Source organism: Rana temporaria, chromosome 11 (genome assembly GCF_905171775.1).
Source record: "Rana temporaria chromosome 11, aRanTem1.1, whole genome shotgun sequence".
Taxonomy (NCBI): domain Eukaryota; kingdom Metazoa; phylum Chordata; class Amphibia; order Anura; family Ranidae; genus Rana; species Rana temporaria.
Window position 1 is genome coordinate 158,025,000 of NC_053499.1, and position 27,483 is coordinate 158,052,482.

A 27,483-nucleotide genomic window follows, 5' to 3' on the forward strand; every position below is an offset into this window, starting at 1 on the left:
AAAAACAAAAAAAAAAGCCAGCCTACCCGCAGTGTAACGGGTCTTACGAATGTATTGTTAGAAATTTGTTTTAGGGGGAACCACCGCTTTAAGTGGTTAATGAAGGGACAACATTTAGCAACTTCTTGCTACACTTAGAGGCGCCTCTCTTCTCTTTTATACTCTGTAGAAAAAAAATGCTTTGATATACAAGCGCTTTGGATTACAAGCATGTTTCCGGAACGGATTATCCTCGCAATCCAAGGTTTTACTGTAGATGACTTTACAACTTCCCTCCCTAAAAAGTTCTCAAATTCATCCAAAATAAATGAAAATCTCTGAATGTCTGAATCGCTGCAGTGCCGAAAAGTAAAAAAATGTCCCTGTCCCGGGAAGGGGTTAATGATTCTCGCCTTCATTATCTTTCTTTCGCAGCTCACAGAGCAAAACCGCCACTTCCTACAGCAACTTCCCCCCAGCGGCGGCCATCTTGGTCCTCTCACTGAAGCCTGTGTCATGTGACTCTCTGACAGCTGTCATGTGACTCTCTGACTTCCTATTGGTCTGGAAAGTTGTTTCCTTGAAGTCAGCTGACCTGAAGTCTGGTGATCATTCCTGGTGCAGCTGTCATGTCATCTGTATGGTACCTGAGTGTCCTGTGTCTGCTGTGTCCGGTCCTGGGAGAGAACGGGACCCGACCCAATATCATCCTGCTGCTAATGGACGACGTAAGAGTATTGGGGGGGGGGGGCTGGGTCATGTGTGACATGTGCATTCTGTGTTTGCACTGAGGCAGCAGCCTCTGCCTGTGGGAGTCACGCTTGTAACTGTCAGCCTTGCAATGCCTCATGGGACTTGTAGTTCCGCAACAGCTGGAGGGCTGGCCAGTTTGAGACCCCCTTCTTTAGAAGGAAGCAAAACTATATTGCCAAAAGTATTGGGACGCCTGCCTTTACACGCACATGGGGGCAGATCCACAGAGATCTGCGCGTATCAGAGATACGCTGCGCCGCCATACCTTACCTGGCTTTAGTTCGAATCCTTAAAGATTTTGCGCCGTAATGTTACGGCGGCGTAGTCTATCTCTGTTGGCGTAACGGTGCGTAATTCAAATCGGCGATTAGGGGGCGCGTTTCATTTAAATGAAGCGCGTCCCCGCGCCGAATGAACTGCGCATGCGCCGTCCCTAAATTTCCCGCCGTGCATTGCGCTAAATGACGTCGCAAGGACGTAATTTTTTTTAACATAGACGTGAATTACGTCCATCCCGATTCACGGACGACTTACGCAAAAAAAAAAATTAAAATTAAAATGAAACGCGGGAACGACGGCCATACCTAACATGGCAAGTCTAACTATACGCCGCAAAATACCAGCTTTACCTATACGCCGGAAAAAGCCGACTAGAGACGACGTAAGAGAATGCGACGGCCGCGCATACGTTCATGGATCGTCGGAAATAGCTAATTGGCATACCCGACGCGGAAAACGACGAGAAATCCACCCAGCGGACGCCGAAGTATTGCATCTACGATCTGAAGGCGTACGAAGCCATACGCCTGTCGGATCGAAGCCAGATGCCGTCGTATCTTTGGTTTGAGGATTCAAACCAAAGATCCGACGCAGGAAATTTGAAAGTACGCCAGAGTATCAGTAGATAGACCGGCATACTCGCTCTGTGGATCTGCCCCATGACCTTTAATGGCATCCCAGTTTTAGTCCGTAGGGTTCAATATTGAGTTGGCCCCGCCCTTTGCGGCTATAACAGCTTCAACTCTTCTGGGAAGGCCGTCCACAAGGTTTAGGAGGGTGTCTATGGGAATGTTTGACCATTCTTCCAGAAGAGCATTTGTGAGGTCAGGCACTGATGTTGGAGGAGAAGGCCTGGCTTGCAGTCTCCACTCTAATTCATCCCAAAGGTGTTCTATCGTGTTGAGGTCAGGACACTGTGCAGGCCGATTAAGTTCCTCCACCCCAAACTCGCTCAATTATGTCTTTATAGACCTGTACTTTATGGTCACTGGGATTAAGGGGCAAAGCCCAATCCCTAAAAAACAAACCCCCCCCCACCATAATCCCCCCCCCCCACCATAATCCCCCCCCCACCACCATATGATATGAACCCCATAGTACACTTTTGGGATGAAATAGAGTGGAGACTGTGAGCCAGGCCAGTCAAGTTCCTCCACCCCAAACTCGCTCCTCCATGTCTTTATGGACCTTGCTTTGTGCACTGGTCCAAGTCATTTGGTGGAGGGGGGGTTATGTTGTGGGGGGAGGGGGGATTATGGTGTGGGGGGTTGTTTTTCAGGGGTTGGGCCCCTTAGTTCCAGTGAAGGGAACTCTTAAGGTGTCAGGATACCAAGACATTTTGGACAATTTCATGCCCCCAACTTTGTGGGAAGAGTTTGGGGGCGGCCCCTTCCTGTTCCAACATAACTGCCCACCAGTTTGGGGTTGACTACCTGACTGGCCTGCACAAAGTCCTGACCTCAACCCGATAGAACACCTTTGGGATGAATTAGAGTGGAGACTGTGAGCCAGGCCTTCTCATCCAACATCAGTGCCTGACCTCACGAATGCTCTTCTGGAAGAATGGACAAACATTCCCATAGACACCCTCCTAAACCTTGTGGACGGCCTTCCCAGAGGAGCTGAAGCTTCCTAGTTTTTTTTAAAGCTGACTTTTTTTAATAATAATAATAATAATAATAATAATAATAATGATAATAATATTATTTAAAGGACAGTTACATTGTATCATATTTTTTATTTTTTTACAGATGGGGTGGGGAGACCTGGGTGTGTTTGGTGAGCCCTCCAAAGAGACCCCAAAATTGGACCAGATGGCAGCAGAGGGGATGCTGTTTCCAGATTTTTACACAGCCAATCCTTTGTGTTCCCCATGTGAGTATACAAGGGGGAATGAGAATCTCTGAACACGCCGTACTCTGTTCTTCTGACCGGGGCACTGCGACTTGTGTGGCAGGGTTGGCATTCCCAATCCCATTCATTTATTTAGATACATAAGAATGGCTTCAAGGACAGGAAATGGTCAGAGACTGCAGACCTGATACAGGAGATGGTCAGAGACTGCAGATGTGGCACAGGAGATGGTCAGAGACTGCTGACCTGATACAGGAGATGGTTAGAGACTGCAGATGTGGCACAGGAGATGGTCAGAGACTGCAGACCTGATACAGGAGATGGTCAGAGACTGCAGACCTGATACAGGAGATGGTCAGAGACTGCAGATGTGGCACAGGAGATGGTCAGAGACTGCAGATGTGGCACAGGAGATGGTCAGAGACTGCAGACCTGATACAGGAGATGGTCAGAGACTGCAGACATGACACAAGAGATGGTCAGAGACTGCAGACATGGTACAAGAGATGGTCAGAGACTGCAGACATGGTACAAGAGATGGTCAGAGACTGCAGACATGACACAAGATATGGTCAGAGTCTGCAGACATGACACAAGAGATGGTCAGAGACTGCAGACATGGTACAAGAGATGGTCAGAGACTGCGGACATGCTACAAGAGATGGTCAGAGTCTGCGGACATGACACAAGAGATGGTCAGAGACTGCAGACATGGTACAAGAGATGGTCAGAGACTGCAGACATGACACACGGGATGGTCAGAGACTGCAGACATGATCCCAGAGATGGTCAGAGACTGCAGACGTGGTACAAGATATGGTCACAGTTTTGGGTAGAATGATCCTTTAAGGAAATGTCATGAATAATTATTTATTTGTATTGTACAGCGAGAGCAGCTTTATTAACAGGACGTCTTCCTATACGGAATGGATTCTACACCACAAATGCCCATTCCAGAAATGGTAAGAGGAGTTTTTCTGTAGCCTTCAGTGGTTATAGTAGATTAATGTGAAAATGTATTCCCTTAGCTACCCACTTACCCATACTTACTTGGGGGAGGGCAGGGGGAAAAGGGGGAGGAAATAATGAAATAGGCACTTTTATTTTTTCAACCTACTTTTCCTTTTTTATTAGGTAGAGGTCAGGATTTTGTAGGGTTGAGGTCAGAGCTCTCAGCTCTGTGCAGGGTTTAGTAAGGTTGAGGTCAGAGCTCTGTGCAGTGTTTAGTAGGGTTGTGGTTAGAGCTCTGTGCAGGGTTAGTAAGGTTAAGGTAAGGGCTCTGTGCAGGGTTAGTGGGGTTGAAGTCAAGGCTCTGCGCAGGGTTTAGTAGTGTTGAGGTCAGGGCTTTGTGCAGGTCTTAGTAGGGTCAAGGTCAGGGCTCTGTGCAGGGCCTAGTAGGGTCGAGGTCAGGGCTCTGTGCAGGGCCTAGTAGGGTCGAGGTCAGGGCTCTGTGCAGGGCCTAGTAGGGTCGAGGTCAGGGCTCTGTGCAGGGCTTAGTAGGGTCGAGGTCAGAGCTCTGTGCAGTGTTTAGTAGGATGGAGGTCAGAGTTCTGTGCAGTGTTTAGTAGGATGGAGGTCAGAGTTCTGTGCAGTGTTTAGTAGGATGGAGGTCAGAGTTCTGTGCAGTGTTTAGTAGGATGGAGGTCAGAGCTCTGTGCAGTGTTTAGTAGGATGGAGGTCAGAGCTCTGTGCAGTGTTTAGTAGGATGGAGGTCAGAGCTCTGTGCAGTGTTTAGTAGGATGGAGGTCAGAGTTCTGTGCAGTGTTTAGTAGGATGGAGGTCAGAGCTCTGTGCAGTGTTTAGTAGGATGGAGGTCAGAGCTCTGTGCAGTGTTTAGTAGGATGGAGGTCAGAGCTCTGTGCAGTGTTTAGGAGGGCTGAGGTCAGAGCTCTGTGCAGGGCTTAGTAGGGTTAAGATCAGGGCTCATTGCAGGGCATAGTAGGATTATGGTCAGGGCTCTGTGCATGGCATAGTAGGATTACGGTCAGGGCTCTGTGCAGGGCTTAGTAGGGTTAAGATCAGGGCTCATTGCAGGGCTTAGTAGGGTTACGGTCAGGGCTCTGTACAGGGCTTAGTAGGGTTACGTTCAGGGCTCATTGCAGGGCTTAGTAGGGTTGAGGTCAGAGCTCTGTGCAGGGCTTAGTAGGGTTACGGTTGGGGCTCTGTGCAGGGCTTAGTAGGGTTGAAATCAGCGCTCTGTGCAGGGTTTAGTAGGGTTGTGGTCAGGGCTCTGTGCAGGGCTTAGTAGGGTTGAGGTCAGGGCTCTGTGCAGGGCTTAGTAGGGTTGAGGTCTGGGCTCTGTGCAGGCCAATAGGGTTCCCCTACACCTTCAGCAAACAATGTCTTTATGGAGCTGGCACAGGGGCACAGTCATGTTGGAACAGAAAAAGGTCTTCCCCAAACTGTCTACTATAGGTCACATAATCCTTGAAGGAGAAGCTTGCCTAAGGTCATGGGTCTTCAAACTACGGCCCTCCAGTTGTTCAGGAACTACAATTCCCATCATGCCTTGTCATCTCTGTGAATGTCAGAGTTTTACAATGTCTCATGGGATGTGTAGTTCCGCAACAGCTGGAGGGCTGTAGTTTGAGGATCCCTGTTTTAGGTAATAGATATAATTTCTCTTGTACAGCTTACACCCCCCAAGAAATAGTGGGTGGAATCGCAGACTCTGAAGTGCTCCTCCCAGAACTACTGAAGAAGGCCGGATATGTCAATAAGATTGTCGGCAAATGGTGAGTAATAATCCACCGGAAAGGCAGAACTGCTCCAGTAATGAGAACAGAGCTGGTTGTAAGCAGGCATGTACTGGCCCTTGGGACTACCAGGAGTTTCCCGGTGGGCCGGTTTCAGTGACAGCCAGTTGCGTCACTAGGGGTAGGCTTCAGGGGCTATAGCCCCAAATCTGGGGCTCATATCCCTGGGTCCCAGGGGTTCCCAACCACAGGGCCACTACTCACTACCGGGACATGGCCTCTCTGCATTATATCTCATTGCCCGCCCTCTCTCTGGGGACTCTGATGTAAGGAGGGGCTCTCTGGGGACTCTGATGTAAGGGGGGCTCTCTGGGGACTCTGATGTAAGTAGGGGGTTTTCTGTGGACCCAGATGCAAGGCTGAGGCTCTCTGGGGACTCTGATGTAAGGGGGGCTCTCTGGGGACCCTGATGTAAGGGGGGCTCTCTGGGGACCCTGATGTAAGGGGGGCTCTCTGGGGACCCTGATGTAAGGGGGGCTCTCTGGGGACCCTGATGTAAGGGGGGCTCTCTGGGGACTGTGATGTAAGGGGGGCTCTCTGGGGACCCAGATGCAAGGCTGAGGCTCTCTGGGGACTCTGATGTAAGGGGGGCTCTCTGGGGACCCTGATGTAAGGGGGGCTCTCTGGGGACCCTGATGTAAGGGGGGCTCTCTGGGGACCCTGATGTAAGGGGGGCTCTCTGGGGACTCTGATGTAAAGGGGGCTCTCTGGGGACTCTGATGTAAGTGGGTGGCTCTTTGGGGACCCAGATGCAAGGCTGAGGCTCTCTGGTGACTCTGATGTAAGGGGGGCTCTCTGGGGACCCTGATGTAAGGCTGAGGCTCTCTGGGGACTCTGATGTAAGGGGGGCTCTCTGGGGACTCTGATGTAAGGGGGGCTCTCTGGGGACCCTGATGTAAGGGGGGCTCTCTGGGGACTCTGATGTAAAGGGGGCTCTCTGGGGACTCTGATGTAAGTGGGTGGCTCTCTGGGGACCCAGATGCAAGGCTGAGGCTCTCTGGTGACTCTGATGTAAGGGGGGCTCTCTGGGGACCCTGATGTAAGGGGGGCTCTGTGGGGACCCTGATGTAAGGGGGGCTCTCTGGGGACCCTGATGTAAGTGAGGGGCTCTCTGGGGACCCAGATGCAAGGCTGAGGCTCTCTGGGGACTCTGATGTAAGGGGGGCTCTCTGGGGACTCTGATGTAAGGGGGGTTCTCTGGGGACTCTGATATAAGGGGGGTTCTCTGGGGACTCTGATATAAGGGGGGCTCTCTGGGGACTCTGATGTAAGGGGGAATCTCTGGTGACCCTGATGTAAGGAGGGGCTCTCTTGGGACCCAGATGCAAGGCTAAGGCTCTCTGGGGACTCTGATGTAAGGGGGGTTCTCTGGGGACTCTGATGTAAGGGGGGCTCTCTGGGGACCCTGAAAAAAAAGTAGTTTATATTTGCAGTGGAATGTTTTAACTTTTTTTTTTTTTTGCGCGATTGCGTATAGTTTATATACTCTTTTTGTGCATGTTTGAAAAATGAAAGAGGGCCGGTCTGGATGAAGTCCGGGGGCCAAATTCTTGTCCCAGTCCAGCCCTGGTTGTCAGCAGAACACAACAGTCTTCTCTTGCAGGCATTTGGGGCACAGAGCCAAGTATCACCCATTGAGACACGGCTTTGATGAGTGGTTTGGGTCACCGAACTGTCACTTCGGACCTTATGATGACAAACAGCAACCCAATATACCGGTGTACCGCGACTGGGATATGATTGGGAGGTAAGTCCTACAATTGTGGTTATGAGAAAATCTTTAATATTATTAATTTTGGGCGCCAACATTTTACACAATCAGAAAATTAAGGAGCCGCAACTTAAAATTAAAACTTGCAAAAAAGTAGAAAACGGGAGAAGGGGAAGCCTTTTACCTGCTCCACACAGGTCCCAGAAGTCAGCAGGGACCAGTGGGAACGCGCAGCGCGAGTCGCGCATGCGCAGTAGGGAACCAGGAAGTGAAGCCGCAAGGCTCCACTTCCTGATTCCCTACTGCGCAAACGCGACTCGCCGCAAGGCTTCACTTCCTGATTCCCCTTTCCGAAGATGCCGGCGGCGGCACCCCGAGAGCCGAGGGATAGATTGGCTTCGGGTGCCGACGTCGCGGGCGCCCTGGACAGGTAAGTGTCCTTATTTTAAAATAAGCTGCAGTATTTGTAACTGCCGAATTAAAAAAAAAATTTGGCGGAACTCCGCTTTAAAGTGGAACCTCTCTCAAAAAAGCGGTACCCACTTCTACTTCCGCAACCCTTGCCTAGGTGAGGAGGATGTCCTTCCCCCCCTTTCCTCCCCTCCTGCAGCATTCTGGGACAAGTCACATATTCAAAGAAGGATGCAGGACCAGGGCCAAGACAAGGGGTGGGCAGGAGGGGAGGCTGTCCTGGGCACGAGGGGGCGGCTGCCCTGGGCACTGCGGTATCATGTGAGGTGGGGGAGCACCACAAGGAGATTGGGGAAGGGGATTTGTGTTGGAAAGAGGAATTTGGGGGGGTGGAAGGGGGTAAGTATTGTTCTAGGATGGGAAATTTGGGCGAGGGCGTGCTGAAATTGGTGATTGGGGGGGATGTTGGAAGGGAACATGGGGGGAAGAAGATTTGTGCTAGGGATTGTTGGAAGGGATCATGGGGGGGAAGAAGATTTGTGCTAGGAGGGGAGGCTGCCCTGGGCACGAGGGGCGGCTGCCCTGGACACTGCGGTATCATGTGAGGTGGGGGGGAGCACCACAAGGAGATTGGGGGAGGGGATTTGTGTTGGAAAGGGGAATTTGGGGGTAGAAAGGGGGTAAGTATTGTTCTAGGATGGGAAATTTGGGCGGGGGAGTGCTGAGAGTGGTGATTGGGGGGGGGGGGGTTGTTGGAAGGGAGCATGGGGGGGAAGAAGATTTGTGCTAGGAGGGGAGGCTGCCCTGGGCACGAGGGGGCGGCTGCCCTGGGCACTGCGGCATCATGTGAGGTGGGGGGGGCACCACAAGGAGATTGGGGGAGGGGATTTGTGTTGGAAAGGGGAATTTGGGGGTAGAAAGGGGGTAAGTATTGTTCTAGGATGGGAAATTTGGGCGGGGGAGTGCTGAGAGTGGTGATTGGGGGGGGGGTTGTTGGAAGGGAGCATGGGGGGGAAGAAGATTTGTGCTAGGAGGGGAGGCTGCCCTGGGCACGAGGGGGCGGCTGCCCTGGGCACTGCGGCATCATGTGAGGTGGGGGGGAGCACCACAAGGAGATTGGGGGAGGGGATTTGTGTTGGAAAGGGGAATTTGGGGGGGGGTGGAAGGGGGTAAGTATTGTTCTAGGATGGGAAATTTGGGTGGGGGAGTGCTGAGAGTGGTGATTGGGGGGGGGGGGGGTTGTTGGAAGGGAGCATGGGGGGGAAGAAGATTTGTGCTAGGAAGGGAGATTCGGATCCTTCTCTGTCCTCTTCTCCCCCCCCTCCTCTCTGCTGTCCCCCCTCCCTGCTTGTCGGCTCAGTCCACTCCCCATCTCTCCCCTCTGGCTGCTATCATAATGCAATAACCTTGCTGCAAACCCCAGTGCATGTGTTTAAAAAAAAAAAAAAAAATGCAGCTGTGTACCACATTTCAGAGCGCCGATCAGCGCTCACACGACCGGCCGCCTCTCTCCTCCCCCCTCCTGGCTGACATCAGCGTGGGTTTCACAGCCCCACCTGCTTTGCTGTCAGATCGAGAGAGGCGGCCGGTCACGTGAGCGCTGATCGGCGCATGCACTGGGGACATTATTTCACATAGCAGAGGGGATTGTAGCAAAGTTATTGAGTGGCTTGATAAACCACCTTTTTTTTTTTTTCTTTTCAGATATTATGAAGACATAGAAATTAATCATAAGACTGGGGAATCAAATTTAACACAGATCTATCTGCAGGTAAGTGTACCTGGGTCCCGCCCTACAGCAGAAACATTCTGACAGATGTTTTGGAACTACATTTCCCATGATGCTCCACTACACTGCAAAGTACATGAGCATCATGGGAAATGTAGTTAAAAAAAAAAAAAGGGGGGGGGCCAAGGTTTACCATCACTGGGTTGGGGTTTACATCTACCGTATTTACGAATAAAACTATAACATATTTTGTCATTTCCATGACCTGTTCTTATTCTCAGGTGTGTCTTTTTTTTTTATTACCAGGAAGCTTTGAACTTTGTCGGTAAATACGGGTCAACAAAGCAGCCGTTCTTCTTGTACTGGGCCATTGATGCCACCCATGCTCCCGTCTACGCCTCTAAACCTTTCCTGGGAAGTAGCCGCAGAGGACTGTAAGACCTAAATCACAGCCGGGTGTCACCATAGAATAACACTGAGCAGCCCCATTCCTCAAACCTTTCACTAACGAGAGTTTGATGAGTTTCCCCCACAGCAGCCTGTGAGAATCTGATTTCATGGTGGAAATGTTGTGTCCTCTGTGTGTTTGAATCTGATCTGGTTACTGTGGGGAAGACATGAGGTTAATTTATGAAACTTTTTGGGGTGTTCAAAAAAGAGAAACTCTAAGGCCCAGATTCTCGTAGAATCTTTAGGCGGGCGTAGCGCATCTGAGATACACTACGCCGCCGTAACTTAGAGCAGCATGTCCCGTATTCTCAAAGAACTTGCGCTTTAAGTTACACTACGCCGGCGTAAGCCCGCGTAATTCAAATGTGGAAGTGGTGGGCGTGTTTTATGGAAATTACTATTGACCCCACGTAATTGACTCTTTTTTCGAACAGGGCATGCGCGCGCATGCTCAGTATCACGTCGAATTTTCAAATTAAATTGCGCCCGCTCAATGCCTAGTCGACGTGAACGTAACTTACGTCCAGCCCCATTCACGGACGACTTACGCAAACGACGTAAAACGTAAAAAATTTGACTCTGTTTCGACGTCCATACCTAACATTGGTACGCCTCATAGAGCAGGGGTAACTATACGCCGACAAAAGCCTTACACAAACGACGTAAAAAAATGCCCCGGGCGCACGTACGTTTTGAGAATCGGCGTATCTAGCTCATTACCATATTCAGCGCGTAAATCGACGGAAGCGCCGCGTAGCGGCCAGCATAAATATGCAACTTAGATACGACGGCGTAAGAGACTTACGCCGGTCGGATCTAATACAAATCTATGCGTAACTGATTCTAAGAATCAGGCGCATAGGTACGACGCCTCAAACTCAGAGTTACGACAGCGTATCTGGAGATACGCCGGCGTAACTTGTACTAGAGTCTGGGCCTAAAATTCTTTATGTTGAACCATTACCGAGCTGGTAAATAGAATGGAGTCGCGCTTTAAATTGGTCCATGAGGATGGTATGTTCCGGAACAGACTCTCTTCTCTGATGTCCCAGGTACGGCGATGCTGTCCGTGAAATTGATTCCAGCGTTGGGAAAATCTTGGAATCGATAAAGAACATGGGAATAGCGAAGGACACTTTTGTGTTCTTCACATCTGACAACGGGGCGGCCCTCATCTCTGCCCCCAACCAAGGTGAGAAAAGCTCCTCTCTCTTTTACCTGCTTACTTCCTTTTAATTAAAGGTGAAGTTCAGCTGAAAAATATATTTTTTTACCTTTACAGCCTTATTTACCGAACTTACCTGGAATAGGGTGACCACATTTCCAAACTACCATTCAGAGACACCCTCCCTTCCCAGAAATCAGCTTGTGCTGTAACGAATCACAGCACAGTGATTGGACACAAGAGGCAGGATTTATGATTTCTCCAATCACCAGCAGGGGGCGGGGATTGTGCTCCTACAGGCTTTCCTGGCCGGGGCAAGTACAGTCAGTGAGTAAAGCAGTGATGTGGCGGCCTTTTTTGGGGGCATCAGATTGGCCCGGGGGGGTTGGCTGTGTGAGTTTCATTCCGGGACACTGTATTGCCCTGGAATGAAGGTGCCCGGGACAGACCTACAAAATGCGGGACTGTCCCGGGCAATCCGGGAGACGTGGTCACCCTAACCTGGAATGAGGGATGTCTCAAGTCCTGCAGGCAGCTGGATTCTGTAGAAATCTTCACTGCAAGGATGCCCTGTCCTCTTCCTGTGTGATTTTATTCATAGCTTTGGGTCTTTTTTAGAGCTGCTGTAAAAAAAAAAAAGTCTAACGAGGATCGGCCCCCTTGTCACAGATCAGCTGCGGTGCTGATCTGTGTCTTACCTTTTACTGCTGTAGGTCGGCAGGTTCCTGTGGTTCCACATGTTTGTGTTCAGCTCTTGCTGCACTCAGCATCTATGGGTGTCGCCAGGGGCGGACTGACCATTGAGTCACTCGGGCACTGCCCCGAGGGCCCCATGCCACTAGGGGGCCCCATCAGGGTTGCCAGGCTCAGTAAAACCAGGGACAGTATGTAAAAATCTATGTTTTTTTTTTACATCTGTCCCTGATATGTCCGAAACCGACATGCTTTTGATGTGAAAATCACGAGATTTTAGCTGCCCCGTCTCTGCACTGCCTCCTGGCGTGGTGGCTATCTGTAAGCCCAGGGGCCCCATAATCTTCTATTGCCCGGGGGCCCCATGAGTTGTCAGTCTGCCCCTGGGTGTCACTGGCTTCACCTGTTGCCTTTCATATCCTTCCTTCCTGCTACTTCCTGTCCAGCCTCCCATGTGCGTCTCTATTTAAATTCCACGCAGACCCGTTTCTGGTTGCTTGAGCAACACTTGTTCCTGAGCGCCCCTCCTGTAACCTGCTTAACCCGACCTCTCGTGAACTGCTCTCTTGTGTACCGACTACCGGCTAGTTCTGATTACGTTGTCTGCTGCCCGCCCTGACCTTGGCTCGCTATCCGGCTCTCCTTTGCTTCATCCATTCGTCCATCTGTGTCTGACAGTGTCTTTTGGTATTCTCCTTGCGAGGAGGGTGAACCTGGGGGTCGTGACCTGGGTTCAGCATGCAGCTAAGCCCAAACCTTTGTGAGGGGGTCCCTGGCAAAATACCGGCTGGCCCTTAGATTCCACGCCCTGGGGGATCCTGTGTCACCTGCTCGCCTGTGGGCTCACACCAGTAGCACCGTGAAACCCCCTCCTCCTTCCTGCACCATAGTGAAACAATATTTTATTGCTTCCACTGCCTGTAATGCATTCTGTAAATGGAGAAGAGTCTGATGAGTCACGGGATTCTCTCCTCCATTCACAGATCATGTTGCATGCAGTGAAAGAAAACATATCCCAATGGGGGAGGAGGGGGGGGGGGGGGTTAGGTCCCAGTTGTGAACTTTTTCTATTGAATCCTTAAGGCCTGAAGCCTGCAAGTCAAAAGTCCAGAGACAGGAAGAGGACGGGGCATGCCTGCTATGAAGATCCAGCTGCCTGCTTGCATGGGGCATTGTTCATTACAGGTAAACTAGGTCAATAAAGCTGTAGAGCTAAAAAAATGTTTTTAGCAAGTCTCCGCCTCCAAATGCCTTCTCAATACAAAAGGTCGTCCGCTTAGCATGGACGCCATTCAGAGAATGTTTCACCCTTTTTTATTTTTCAATGAAAGCAAAGCATTCTCTTATTGGACAAGGTGGAGAGGTGACCTGGTGAAGAGGGGAAACGCCCTGAAACGCGTTTTACCCATAAACTAAATGTTCTATTTGACAGAAGTCTAGGATTGTTCATTTATGGTGCTATTCATCCACTTATACAAATTCCCTAAATACTGTAAGTACAGAATCCCGCTTTTCCATACCCATGTACTAGTAATATTGGTAAACTAGACCCAGGGCACAGAACTGGCACCAAGCAAAGCGCTGCCAGCCGGAGGACTCTGATTATAAAGGACCGGATTTTATTTTACTTATGTTCAGGTTTATTTTTTGCCGTCCAAAAATCTTCTAGGAGGAAGCAACTCTCCCTTCCTGTGCGGGAAGCAAACAACCTTTGAGGGCGGTATGAGGGTTCCGGGGATCGCCTGGTGGCCGGGACACTTACCTCCTGGGCAGGTGAGACTGAGGTTATCTTTTTTTATATGTGGTATGGTAACGCACAGAGAGCAGAAGTCTTTCATGACACCCTGGAGGGGCGAAACGCGTTGTCGTACTTCTGGTTTCGCAACCATTGACGCTACTTCTGCCCTCTGTGGAACGAACAGAGGGCAGAAGTCCTTGATGACACCCTGGAGGGGCGCAACGCGTTGACGTACTTCCGGTTTCGCAACCATTGACGCTACTTCTGCCCTCTGTGGAACGAACAGAGGGCAGAAGTCCTTGATGACACCCTGGAGGGGCGCAACGCGTTGACGTACTTCCGGTTTTGCAACCATTGACGCTACTTTTGCCCTCTGTGGAACGCACAGAGGGCAGAAGTCCTTGATGACACCTTGGAGGGGCGAAACGCTTTGACTAACTTCTGGTTTCGCAACCATTGACGCTACTCCCGCCCTCCGTGGAACGCACGCCGATCAGCGGCGGACCCGAATCTGTGCACTGATGCCTGTTTAGTCCAGCTATCTTGTAAGTGGCGCTCAGATTGCACAATTTTCAATATCCAACAGGACTTCACTATCCGTTCCTTTTTCTTTCCCGTTTTTTTGAGCATTGTCGATTTTACTCTGAAGGTCCCCACCAAGGTTGCCTTTATGGAGAGGCTTCTCAGAATCTTATCCAATCTTCATAATCCAGATCATATAGATCACAGCGCCTTTGACCCCAGACTGCAAAGTCCCGCCATCGAACGCAACCCAATTAGAGTTAATGGGGGCAATGCTGTGATGAGAAGGTGATAGATTGCCTCCCAACTGCCTGAAAACCAACCTCTGATATGTGATCAACCACAAGTTGCTTTTCAAGAGGGCAGCAAGGGCTTCCGCATACGAGAAGAAGCCCCAACACTGCTAAAGAAGCTGATCAATATTTGTCTCACAGGTGAGCCACCAGCTAAGCAACATCATGGACCTCTTCACCACCAGCCTGGCACTGGCAGGAATAGACCCCCCTGAGGACAGGACTATAGATGGCATCGACCTATCGCCCGTCATGCTGGAGGGCAAAGTGACTGACAGGTGAGATGTTTTCCGGAGGTATTTTGCTGATTTGTTTGTTTGACGGTTACCATATTCTATTATGAATAGTGGATCCTGAGGAAGCTACTTACAGGCGAAACGTGTTCTAAAATTTGTACATCATTTTTGTAAATAATTTTATATATTTTTTTTTTAACGTATTTGTATTTTAAAGTGTACAATTAAAATTAACCACTTAAGACCCGGACCAAAATTGCAGGTAAAGGACCAGGCCCCTTTTTGCGATTCGGCACTGCGTCGCTTTAACTGACAATTGCGCGGTCGTGAGACGTGGCTCCCAAACAAAATTGGCGTCCTTTTTTTCCCACAAATAGAGCTTTCTTTTGGTGGTATTTGATCACCTCTGCGGTTATTTTTTGCGCTATAAACAAAAATAGAGCGACAATTTTGAAAAAAATGCCAATTTTTTTTACTTGTTGCTATAATAAATATCCCCCAAAAATATATAAAAAAAACATTTTTTTTCCTCAGTTTAGGCCGATACGTATTCTTCTACCTATTTTTGGTATAAAAAAAAAATCGCAATAAGCGTTTATCGATTAGTTTGCGCAAAATTTATAGCGTTTACAAAATAGGGGATAGTTTTATTGCATTTTTATTAATAATTTTTTTTTTTACTACTAATGGCGGCGAGTCTAACTAAACATCTACTGTGGATATTCCTTTCCCCTGACGCCATTATCTCGCTCATCTGTTGTGCCTTCTCCTTTAGGCCAATATTCTTTTATCGTGGCAACGAGATGATGGCAGTCCGACTGGGGCTATACAAGGCTCATTACTGGACCTGGACAAACTCTTGGGAGGAGCTATCTCAGGTACGTTGGAGAACTGCAACTCTCAACCTATAAACTGTCACAGGACAGGTCTGGGGCCAGTGGTGTAGTGGTTAGCACTTTCACCAAAAGGGTTGCTGGTTCGAATCCCGACCATGACATCATTTGCCTGGAGTTTGCATGTTCTCCCTGTTCCTCCGGGTAATCCGGTTTCCTCCCGCACTCCAAAGACATGCTGGTAGGTTAATCGGATCCTGTCTAAATGAGTCCAAGCGCGTCAGGACACTTCGGGGTAAGACCGTGCTATATCAAGATACCTCTCAACTCAACTCATAATCTAAGACAGTGGTCTCCAAACTGCGGCCTGGGGGGGCTGGATGTGGCCAATTGCTTGCTTTTATCCAGCCCCTGAGGCATTATTCCTGCCATAAACACCAACAATAGGGGAAGATTCCTCCCACTGACACCAATGATGGGACACTATTCCTCCCACTGACACCAATGATGGGACACTATTCCTCCCACTGACACCAATGATGGGGCACTATTCCTCCCACTGACACCAATGATGGGACACTATTCCTCCCACTGACACTAATGATGGGACACTATTCCTCCCACTGACACCAATGATGGGACACTATTCCTCCCACTGACACCAATGATGGGACACTATTCCTCCCACTGACACCAATGATGGGACACTATTCCTCCCACTGACACTAATGATGGGACACTATTCCTCCCACTGACACCAATGATGGGACACTATTCCTCCCACTGACACCAATGATGGGACACTATTCCTCCCACTGACACCAATGATGGGACACTATTCCTCCCACTGACACCAGTGATGGGACACTATTCCTCCCACTGACACCAAAGATGGGACACTATTCCCCCCCACTGACACCAATGATGAGACACTATTCCTCCCACTGACACCAATGATGGGACACTATTCCTCCCACTGACATCAGTGATGGGACACTATTCCTCCCACTGACACCAATGATGGGACACTATTCCTCCCACTGACACCAATGATGGGACACTATTCCTCCCACTGACACCAATGATGGGACACTATTCCTCCCACTGACACCAATGATGGGACACTATTCCTCCCACTGACACCAATGATGGGACACTATTCCTCCCACTGACACCAATGATGGGACACTATTCCTCCCACTGACACCAATGATGGGACACTATTCCTCCCACTGACACCAATGATGGGGCACTATTCCTCCCACTGACACCAATGATGGGGCACTATTCCTCCCACTGACACCAATGATGGGGCACTATTCCTCCCACTGACACCAATGATGGGGCACTATTCCTCCCACTGACACCAATGATGGGACACTATTCCTCCCACTGACACCAATGATGGGACACTATTCCTCCCACTGACACCAATGATGGGGCACTATTCCTCCCACTGACACCAATGATGGGGCACTATTCCTCCCACTGACACCAATGATGGGGCACTATTCCTCCCACTGACACCAATGATGGGGCACTATTCCTCCCACTGACACCAATGATGGGACACTATTCCTCCCACTGACACCAATGATGGGACAGTCAGTTCCCACCCAGTGTCAGTAAGTGTCAGACTGCCCGCCGCACTATCGCAGTCCTACTATAAGCCGCTGAACGCCGCCAATACTAGTATTAACATAAATAAATAAACATTTTAGTATATATCCCATAGATTGGTTTGTTTGAAAGGTAATGGCATCTACAATCAAGGGCCGACGTATCTCGAGATATGCCGCGTAAGTGTAAGTATGCGCCGTAGTATCTGTGCGCCGTGCCCACAAAACTAGATACGCCTGAAAATAGGCTTCCTACGACCGACGTAACTTGCCTACGCCGTCGTATCGTGGGCGCATATTTACGCTGGGCGCATTTGCCGCTCCCATAGATTTTCTATGCACATATGCAAATGAGGGAGATACGCCGATTCACAAACGTAGTTGCCCCCGGCGCATCATATAAGCGGTTTGCGTAAGTCGTACGTCCGGCGTAAAGTTATTCCCCATATAGGAGGCGCAACTCATGCAAAGGTATGGACCAGGGAACACAGCCGTCGTATTTTACGCCGTTTACGATGTACGTGAATAGGGCTGGGCGTAGGTTACGTTCACGTCGTAGGCAGTGATTCAATGTATCTTAGGCAGTTGTTTCGACGTGATTCTGGGAATGCGCACTGGGATGCGCCCTCGGGACCGCGCATGCGCCGTTCATTTTAAGTACTTCTATGGCGCTTGGCCCATCATTTGCATGGGGTCACGCCTCATTAGCATGGCTCACGCCCACTTCCACCTACGCCGGCTTACGCTGAGGAAACCCAGCGTATCTTTAACAGCGAGTGGGAGCGAGTGCTTTGTGAATCCAGTGCTTGCCTCTGTGCGCTGCGCCGGCGTAGCGTAAAAGAGATACGCTACGGCGGCGTAAATATGCGCCGATGTATGTGAATCCTGGCCAATATACACTTATTGGAATTTTTGTTTTCCAAAAACGTGCAGCAGAATACATTTTGGCCTAAATTTATAAAGAATGACGATTTTATTGAATAGTTATTTTTTTCCAAAATGTTTTTTTTTTTTTGGTTAATATGATAAAAGACAAAAAAAAGCCCAGTGGTGGTCAAATACCACCAAAAGAAACCTCTAAAAAAAAAATATATAAATTTCATTTGGGTACAGTGTCGACGACGGCGCAATCGCCAGTAAAAGTAGCGCAGTGCTGAATAGCAAAAAAATGCCCTGGTCATGAAGGGGGTAAAACCTTCCCAAGCTGAAGTGGTTAATATTGTAGTAATGATGTGTGTTTGGATGCAGGGCATTAATTTCTGTCCGGGGCAGAATATAACTGGAATTACAACCCACGACCAAGTGGAGCATGACCTCAACCCGCTCCTGTTCCACGTGGGAAGGGACCCTGGAGAGAAGTACCCCATAAGGTAAGGAGGTCACACGGCACCATCATCTCATGACAAGTGTGGAGGACGCCCCCTGGCCTCTGCAGCTAAAGGGGGAGTGGTCTGGGGGCGGTAAATCCTCCGTTCAACCGCAGGGTTTTACCGTCCCTCAACCGCTACTGTGAATGAGCACCAGGGCCGCCATCAGGGGGGTACAGGCAGTACACCTGTAAGGGGCCCGGATGGCAACCCCCTTTTTTTATATATATTATCTTTTAAATATATTTTTTTTTAAAGGGCCCTTGAGGTCCCCAGGGCCCCCGGATGGCAACCCCCCTTTTTTTCCTTTTTATTTTTTATAAAAAAATTATTTTAAATGTTTTTTATATATATATATATTTTTTAAAGGGCCCAGAGGTCCCCAGGGCCCCGGATGGCAACCCCCCCCCCCCCCCCCTGTTTTTTTTTTTTTTTTTTTTATTAAAAAAACATTTTTTAATTACATTTCTTTCCCCAGGGCCCCAGATGGCTTTTTTTTATATACGTGTGTATATATATATATATATATTTTTTACTTTTTTTTTTTTTTTTTTAAGGGGCCCAGAGGTCCACAGGGCAAACCCCCTTTTTTGCCGCGGCGGAAGCACCCCCCCGCTCCTCAATTCATGGTCCCCCCCGCTCCTCCAATCATGCCCCCCCTGCTCCTTCAATCATGCTCCCCCCCGCTTCTCAATTCATGCTCCCCCCCTTCTCAATTTGCGGCAGCCCCCACAATTTTTCACAACCCCCCCCCCCCCCCCCGGTTCTAAGGGGCCTCATAATTCCTGATGGCAGCCCTGGTGAGCTCGGGGGGGCCAAGCGCCCCCCCCCCATATTCATCCAGAGTGGGTTTAACAGCACTAGGGGATTATCTTGGGTTTGCCTTTTATTCAAGTGCTCTGGTTTCTTTGAACAGTCCAAAAAAAATCTATTGGGTAAAACGCGTAAAATTGCTGCTGTAAACCTCTGATGCAGAGGGGGGGGGGGGGGGCGGGTTAATAGAACTAAGGAGCTGTCACCAAGGGCGGACTGACCATTGGGACTTTCGGGCACTGCCCGAGGGCCCCATGCCACTAGGGGGCCCCATCAGGGTTGCCAGGCTCAATAATACCAGGGACAGTATGTAAAAATCTGTGTTTTTTTACATCTGTCCCTGATATGTCTGAAACCGACATGCTTTTGATGTGAAAATCCTGAGATTTTAGCTGCCCCGCCTCTGCACTGCCTCCTGGCGTGGTGGCCATCTGTAAGCCTGGGGGCCCCATAATCTTCTATTGCCCGGGGGCCCCATGAGTTGTCAGTCCGCCCCTGGCTGTCACAGGATCTCATATGCTCGTCCTTTCCTCCCAGCCTCTCCATTCATAGACGCTGTATTACAGTTTCTATGAAGAAATGGGATCTATGAATGGAGGGGGATGGGACAAGGGGTGGGCAGGGGGAGGGGCTACACTAGCAAAAGAAAATAGCGCAGGGCTGACACCGCTCAGTACGGCATGTATTGTTTTTTGCCCTGACATACACTTTACCTGTGATATCACTTGATTCCAGTAATGTCTCCTTTATCTTCTGTTGCAGTGTATTAAGTAATGAATACCAGCAAGTGATGCCGAGGATTTCCTACGTCGTCCGCCAACACAAGGAATCCATGATCCCCGGGGAGCCTCAGCTCAATGTGTGTGACCTCGCTGTCATGGTGAGTGACATCATATGGAAATACCATGCAGGTGTTTTTTCACTTGAATTGTCTATCCATCAAATCTAAATAGCAGTTTCATTTTTTTAATCCAATGGCGCCATCTAGTGTGTGATTTTATAACTGTCCAGAAGAAATGAACTGCATAGTCATTTTTTTATGAAATCAATGCTGAGGGTTATTGTTACACCCACTTACAAGAATGCTGGGAGTTATTATTACTGCCACCAACGCTGTAAGATATTGATGGATCCACTGACACCAACCCTGGGGGGGGGGGGGGTTAATTATTACTGCCGCTGATACTAATTCTGCTGGGTTATTATTGGATCCACTGACACCAACCCTGGGGTTATTATTACTGCCACTGACACCAACACTGGGGGTTATTATTACTGCCACTGACACCAACACTGGGGGTTATTATTACTGCCACTGACACCAATGCTGGGGGTTATTTTTGAACTCTCTGTCTCGCATGCTTGGGATTATTATTACTGCCACCGACACCTATGCCAGAGCTTATTATTGGGTCCACTCACTGACACCAACACTGGGAGTTATTACCGCCACTCACACCAATACTGTTTTTTTGTTTGGGTCCACTGGCACCAACCTAAGGGGTTAATTATTGCTGCCACTGACATCAATGCTGGGGGTTATTATTGGGTGCACTGACACCAATGCTGGGGGGTTATTATTGAACTCACTGACACCAATGCAGGGGGGTTATTATTACTGCCACTGACACCAATGCTGGAGGTTATTATTGGGTCTACTCACACCAACCCTGGGGGTTATTATTACTGCCACTAACACCAATATTAAGGGTTATCATTGGGTCCACTGACATCAACCCTGGCAGTTATTAGTACTGCCACTGACACCAATGCTGTGGGGGGGGGGGGGGGTTATTGGGCCCATGGACACCAATGCTGTTTTTTTATTGAACTCGCTGAAACCGATGCTGGGGGTTATTATTAAACACACTGACTCCAATGCAGGGGGCTATTATTACTGCCACTGACACCAAAGCTGGAGACTATTATTGGGGTCCACTGACACCAACCCTGGGAGTCATTATAACTGCCACTAACACCAATACTGGGGGTCATTATTGGGTCCACTGACATCAATACTGGGGGTCATTATTGGGTCCACTGACATCAATACTGGGGGTTATTATTGGGTCCACTGACATCAATACTGGGGGTTATTATTGGGTCCACTGACATCAATACTGGGGGTCATTATTGGGTCCACTGACATCAATACTGGGGGTCATTATTGGGTCCACTGACATCAATACTGGGGGTCATTATTGGGTCCACTGACATCAATACTGGGGGTTATTATTAGGTCCACTGACATCAATACTGGAGGTTATTATTGGGGTCCACTGACACCAACCCTGGGAGTTATTATTACTGCCACTGACATCAATACTGGGGGTTATTATTAGGTCCACTGACATCAATACTGGAGGTTATTATTGGATCCACTGACACCAACCCTGGGAGTTATTATTACTGCCACTGACACCAATACTGGGGGTTATTATTGGGTCCACCGACACCATGCTAAGGGGTTATTATTGGGTCCACTGACACCAATACTGGGGGTTATTATTGGGTCCACTGACACCAACCCTGGGAGTTATTATTACTGCCACTGACACCATGCTGCTGAGTGTTATTATTGGGTCTACTGACACCAATACTGGGAATTATTATTGAACTCACTGACATCAAAGCACAGGGTTATTATTGAACTCACGGACACCAATCTGGGGGGTCATTACTGTCACGGACACCAATGCTGGGGTTATTGTACTCCAATTTTTTTCAGTATGCATTGCATTAAGCTGCAAAAGAAGCAGCAGGACTAACATTTTGGTGCGTTGAGTTGCAGTACAGCTCATTCATTTTGAATGGTCTACATAATAGCAATGCATGAAAAATGCTCTGCTATTGTGTGTCCCGCACTTGATGCCCTCTATACTTTTCAAGTTGACCACCACTGCTCTCCCCACCCCCACTATGGCCTGTTTTTTTATTTACAGTAGATATAAACTTTGTATTTAGCTCTGCTTTAGAGGGTCACACCGCTCCAAATCAGACATTCCGTTTTGTTGGAGGCTCGTCTGGGAATGCAAAACTCTTCTGAAGCCAACAAATGCCCATTGACTCAGGACTAAACCTGTCCTGGGAACAGGGCCGATCCTAGGGTCACAGACGCCTGGGTGCAGAAATATTTCTGGCGCCCCCACATGGACGTGGTCATCTTAATAACTCCTCCCCTTTACAAATGTTTCTATGGCTACGACTCAAACATGGTGCTCCCCTAAGAAGTCTTCATTAGTGTCCCCCATCAGAGCCCCCCACAGCAGGTGTCCCCCATCAGAGCCCCCCACAGCAGGTGTCCCCCATCAGAGCACCCCACAGCAGGTGTCCCCCATCAGAGCCCCCCACAGCAGGTGTCCCTCATCAGAGCCCCGCCGCAGGTGTCCCCCATCAGAGCCCCCCCACAGCAGGTGTCCCCCATCAGAGCCCCCCCACAGCAGGTGTCCCCATCAGAGCCCCCCCACATCAGGTGTCCCCATAGATCAGTAGTTGTCCAATAGATCCCTGTAGCTCGGGCGCGCTGAAAGCAGAAGCACATTGGAGGGGGGTGGGGCATACGTGGCATCTTTGGTCACTTGAAGGGTGGCACTCGGAGAGCATTTCTGGGAGTGTACAGGATGATTGGCAGCAGCTCCGACCAACCCAGAAGCCTCTCATCACACCGCCTATGGAAAAAAAAGAGCCGACACACGCAGAGGGGGCGGGGCAGACAGGAGACTGCTCCACGCACACCGGACAGAATTAATTAGTGGAGCCTAGTACCAGGACGTGTTCCGGTACTTGGCTCTGCTGTGGTACCCACCGTGGGTTTAAGGGGACAGCGGGAGGTATGCGCTCTTGTCAGTTGCCAGCGGAGAGAGCAAGCAGGATGGTGAACCGCAGCACCTGCTACATGCGCTCCGCCTCTGGAGACAGACAAGGATAAGGGAGGGGAGCACTTTGGAGCTTCGGCGCCCCCACCTATGAGGCGCCTGGGTGCGGAGCACCCCGTGCACCCTGCCTAAGATCAGCCCTGCCTGGGAAGACAGGCGACCCAATCACGTCCCCGGGGGGGTTGGAAGGGATCGTTCCTCCAGCATGATTGGTGTCTGTAATGATGTTCTCATGTCTGTCTTCTAGAACTGGTCACCCCCGGGATGTGAGAAGATCGGAAAATGTTTGAATCCGCCGGAGTCAAAACCTTGGAAATGTGTTTGGCCTCACTGAGCTGTTCTTCGTATAATCCAGATATGGAAGACACGAGTTACCGGCCAATGTGACATTCCATCCCACCATCATCGTCGCAACCAAAATCTTCAGTTTATAGAAGTAAAGTCCGCTTTGGCGTGGACTTGTAGAGGCCGCCGATGCCTAATTCTCCCGAATCATCAATAGCATGTTACACAATATATTTTGTAAGACCGGCAGTTCCAATCACGGCTCTACATTTCCCATGAGGCATTGCAAGACTGGCAATTACAATCAGAGATCTGCAACAGCTGGAGGGTCGCACGTTGCCCACCCCTTGCCCTAAGGAAGGGTTAGTTCACCTTTTCAGAAAATAAATTAAAAGGGACAGATATGAGCAATCTCAATTGGTCAAAACAATGTGCCTTTTATGTTGTTAGATGATGTGCCTGCTGGTTAGGTTAGCTACAGAAGTGACCAGAGCAATGCAACGTTCTAAGTGTGATGTCACAGTGCTGGTGTGATGTCATAATGGTGCTGTGATTCAATGCACAAGATGATGTGCCTGCTGGTTGGGCTCACTGCACCGCTGAAGAGCTTTTGCTAAAGATTTACATAAAAGATGAAACCCGCTACTGTCCGAAAATAAAATCTATCATTTAAAAAGATCAGAGTGTCCAGCCCAGTGTTGTCTTCTAAACTTTCCTTGACCCTCCCAGGACAACCGATACGTCAGTCAGTGCCGGGACAAGGGGTGAGCAGGAGGGTTAGCTGCCCTGGGCACAGCAGAGTAAGGGGGCAGAGAATGGACACAGGGGCAGTAAACCCATTCTACGGCAGGTATTAACAGTTGGGGTGCCATTCCGCATCCTGGCCCCCTGGGTGCTGGAGTCTGTCCCGGTACTGCAATCAGTATTCATCATCTTTTCATGCATTGTGGCAGATTCAAGGCAATCAGATAGTGGATGGCCTCGCCGACAACCAGTATCGGCGGGCGTGATGACGTCACATGATCGTGGCTCCGCCCAATGCGTTTTGAGTCACAGCTCATGTGTTTCCTTTCCTCACACTTTAGCGCAGTAGCATTATCTTGGTTTTAAGTATGTGACGTATACTACAGTGTTACAGCCCTTACCCTCCACATACTCTAATGTTACACCCCATATTCCCCACATATCACAGGGCTACAACCCCCAGCCCCCTTATACCCCAGTGGTATACCCCCTGCCCTCCTCATACCCCAGTGGTAGACGCCCTGCCCCCCTTATACCCCAGTGGTATACCCCCTGCCCCCTTATACCCCAGTGGTACACCCCCTACCCCCCTTATACCCCAGCGGTATACCCCCTGCCCTCCTCATGCCCCAGTGGTATACTCCCTGCCCCCCTTATACCCCAGTGGTTGACCCCTGGCCCCCTCATACCCCAGTGTAATACCCCCTGCCCTCATACCCCAGTGGTATAGCCCCTGCCCCCCTTATACCCCAGTGGTACACACCCTACCCCTCTTATACCCCAGTGGTTGACCCCCTGCCCCCCTTATACCCCAGTGGTATACCCCCTGCCCTCCTCATACCCCAGTGGTATACCCCCTGCCCCCCTTCTACCCCAGTGGTACACCCCCTACCCCCCGCTGTGATTGGACACAGCAGGAACCAATCAGCGGGCCACCGGATCTGCCGATCGTTCGGAGGAAAGACAGACCGGCGGTCTGCCTATGTAAACAAAAAACAAAAACAAAGGCTTACAATCACTTGTTTTGCTGTGGTCACTGTAAGTAAAGATGTAAAACGACCACAAGAGGGCGCTGGGTGCGAACGCAGCACTTATCCCTCATTTTCTTCCCATGCTATTCCCATAACTTCGCTAACTGCCCCGGGGAAGGGAGGCTTACTACTCCCATCGGGGTCAAAAGTTTGCCATGCCTCGGCTCCCAAGTGTAACCGTTCACTTAGCTGTAAATCATCGACGTAACCGACACAGCATCAATTATAGAAATGACAATTTTAGACCAAACCCCAGCTGTGCGCACGGTGACCTCTGGTTTTCACCTCTCGGTTTCCCAATGTATTATTAGGTGGGGCGTTCTGCGTGTTGGTGAGCACAAATCATATTAACGACGCTACGGGGCGTGCAGCAAAATCGCCATCTCATACAGCCCTATACAGTAGGCACATGGGTTGGCGGTGTGCGTATAATTATTACTACTGGATTTTAGTTAATGTGTGTGACCTACCCATTGGCCGAGGCAATCGTGTTGGATAACCATCAAAGGTTTTCATGTATTTCTTGTGCAGCCAGTCCTCGGTGCGTTCCCCGTGTGATAATGCTTCAAGGGTTAGTTCACCTTTTAAAAAAAAAAAAAAAAACCCTATGAAGTCCCAGAACACCAATCTATGACGCTTCACTAACCTGGCTTTAAAAACTAGCACTTATGCTCTTCCCTTACCCGTAGGCCATGTGTGCACAAAGAGAAAGGGTAACTACACCTTCATGGGGGAAAAAATAGCAAATTATATATTTTTTTAATCTAACATAAAATGCAGACTCACTGTGCCCATGAAATGCAGAAACAATTGTGCCCATCATTGCAGCCTCACTGTGCCCATGAAATGCAGACTCACTGTGCCCATCATTGCAGCCTCACTATGCGGGTGGCGGAATTAGAGGTGTTGTATGTGGAGTAGCGTTTTTTTGTGGCTGGGCGGTGGGGTTGTGTGACTTACCAGTGCCCATCAATGCTGACCACTGACCTACCTACATTGACCTACCTGCACTGACCTATCTGACCTACATACACTGACCAGTGACCTGCATGACCTAACACACACTGACCTACAGACAATGGCATAGATACACACACACTGGGCCAGATTCAAGAAGCGGTTGCGCGGCGCAAGGGCTTACTTGCTCCGGTGTAACGAGTGCTCCTGATTCAGGAACCTCGTTACACCGACTGCAGCCTAGGATGTGACAGACATAAGCCTCCTTATGCCTTCACATCCCAGGCTGTATTCTTGCGTTGGCCGCTAGGGGGCGCGGCCATTGTGATCGGCGTATAGTATGCAAATTGCATACTACCACCGATTCACAAAAGTTGCGCGGGCCCTGCGCACGCAAGGTACGGAGTTTCCGTACGGCGACTTTAGCATAAGGCTGCTCCTGCTAATAGCAGGGGCAACCAATGCTAAAGTATAGCTGCGCTTCCCGCTCGTGAAATTTAAATTTCACGTCGTTTACGTAAGTGAACCGTGAATGGCGCTGGATGCCATTCACGTTCACTTAGAAGCAAATGACGTCCTTGCGACGTCATTTGCCGCAATGCACGTCGGGAAAGTTTCCCGACGGAGCATGCGCTGTTCGCTCGGCGCGGGAGCGCGCCTAATTTAAATGATTCCCGCCCCCGGCGGGATCATTTACATTAGGCAGCCTTACGCCCGGCTGTTTAGCATATCGCCCGCGCAATTTACGGAGCAACTGCTCCGTGAATCGCGGGCAAAACGCAATATTTGCGTGGGCGCAGAGAAAAATATTTGCTCTTTGCCCACGCAAATATTGCTCGGATCTACCTGAATCTGGGCCACTGACTTATCTGAGCTCAGCCGCGGTGTCAGTCACTCGGAGTCATCACTGTCAGAGAGGAGAGGAGCTGCCATGCCAAGGAGAGGAGCTGCCATGCCGAGGAGAGAAGCTGCCATGCCGAGGAGAGGAGCTGCCATGCCGAGGAGAGGAGCTGCCATGCCGAGGAGAGGAGCTGCCATGCCGAGGAGAGGAGCTGCCATGCCGAGGAGAGGAGCTGCCGAGCCGAGGAGAGGAGCTGCTGAGCCAAGGAGCAGAGGGAGGAGAGCCGCCCGCCCGAGCAGGGATATTGTTCGGCGGCTGCATTTTGAAATTCCCACCTTCTGAAAACTCTGCAGGCTATGACATTGGACGCACCACGTCACACGTCCCATGGTCCTCCTGGATTGGCGCTGCAGGCTCCAGAAGGCGGGACCTATGGCACTCGGCCGAACTCGGCCCCAGCCGCACTCGGCCGCACTCGACCAAACTCGGCCTAACTCGGCCCCAGCCGCACTCGGCCGCACTCGGCCCCGGCCGCACTCGGCCATCAGA

General features: G+C 50.0%; 1 protein-coding gene across 1 annotated transcript; it reads left to right on the forward strand.

Annotated features, from left to right (window-relative positions):
* The first annotated feature begins 559 nt into the window (after positions 1-559).
* GALNS (galactosamine (N-acetyl)-6-sulfatase) lies at positions 560-24,039 on the forward strand. Its single transcript, XM_040329529.1, has 14 exons — positions 560-707; positions 2,763-2,886; positions 3,753-3,827; positions 5,498-5,600; positions 7,225-7,368; positions 9,448-9,514; positions 9,779-9,906; positions 10,975-11,114; positions 13,450-13,553; positions 14,475-14,611; positions 15,345-15,447; positions 18,270-18,391; positions 19,964-20,081; positions 23,324-24,039. Exons 1-14 carry the CDS (start codon positions 609-611, stop codon positions 23,408-23,410), a joined length of 1,551 nt encoding a protein of 516 aa, XP_040185463.1. The 5' UTR covers positions 560-608; the 3' UTR covers positions 23,411-24,039.
* The last annotated feature ends 3,444 nt before the right edge of the window (positions 24,040-27,483 follow it).

What these genes read in the sequence shown, in the direction of transcription:
- GALNS (XM_040329529.1), top strand. Translation starts at nt 609, where the DNA reads ATGTCATCTGTATGGTACCTGAGTGTCCTGTGTCTGCTGTGTCCGGTC. An exon ending in GGAAGTAGCCGCAGAGGACT is followed by an intron (nt 9,907 to 10,974) that starts GTAAGACCTAAA and finishes CTGATGTCCCAG; the next exon opens with GTACGGCGATGCTGTCCGTG. An exon ending in GGAGAGAAGTACCCCATAAG is followed by an intron (nt 18,392 to 19,963) that starts GTAAGGAGGTCA and finishes CTTCTGTTGCAG; the next exon opens with TGTATTAAGTAATGAATACC.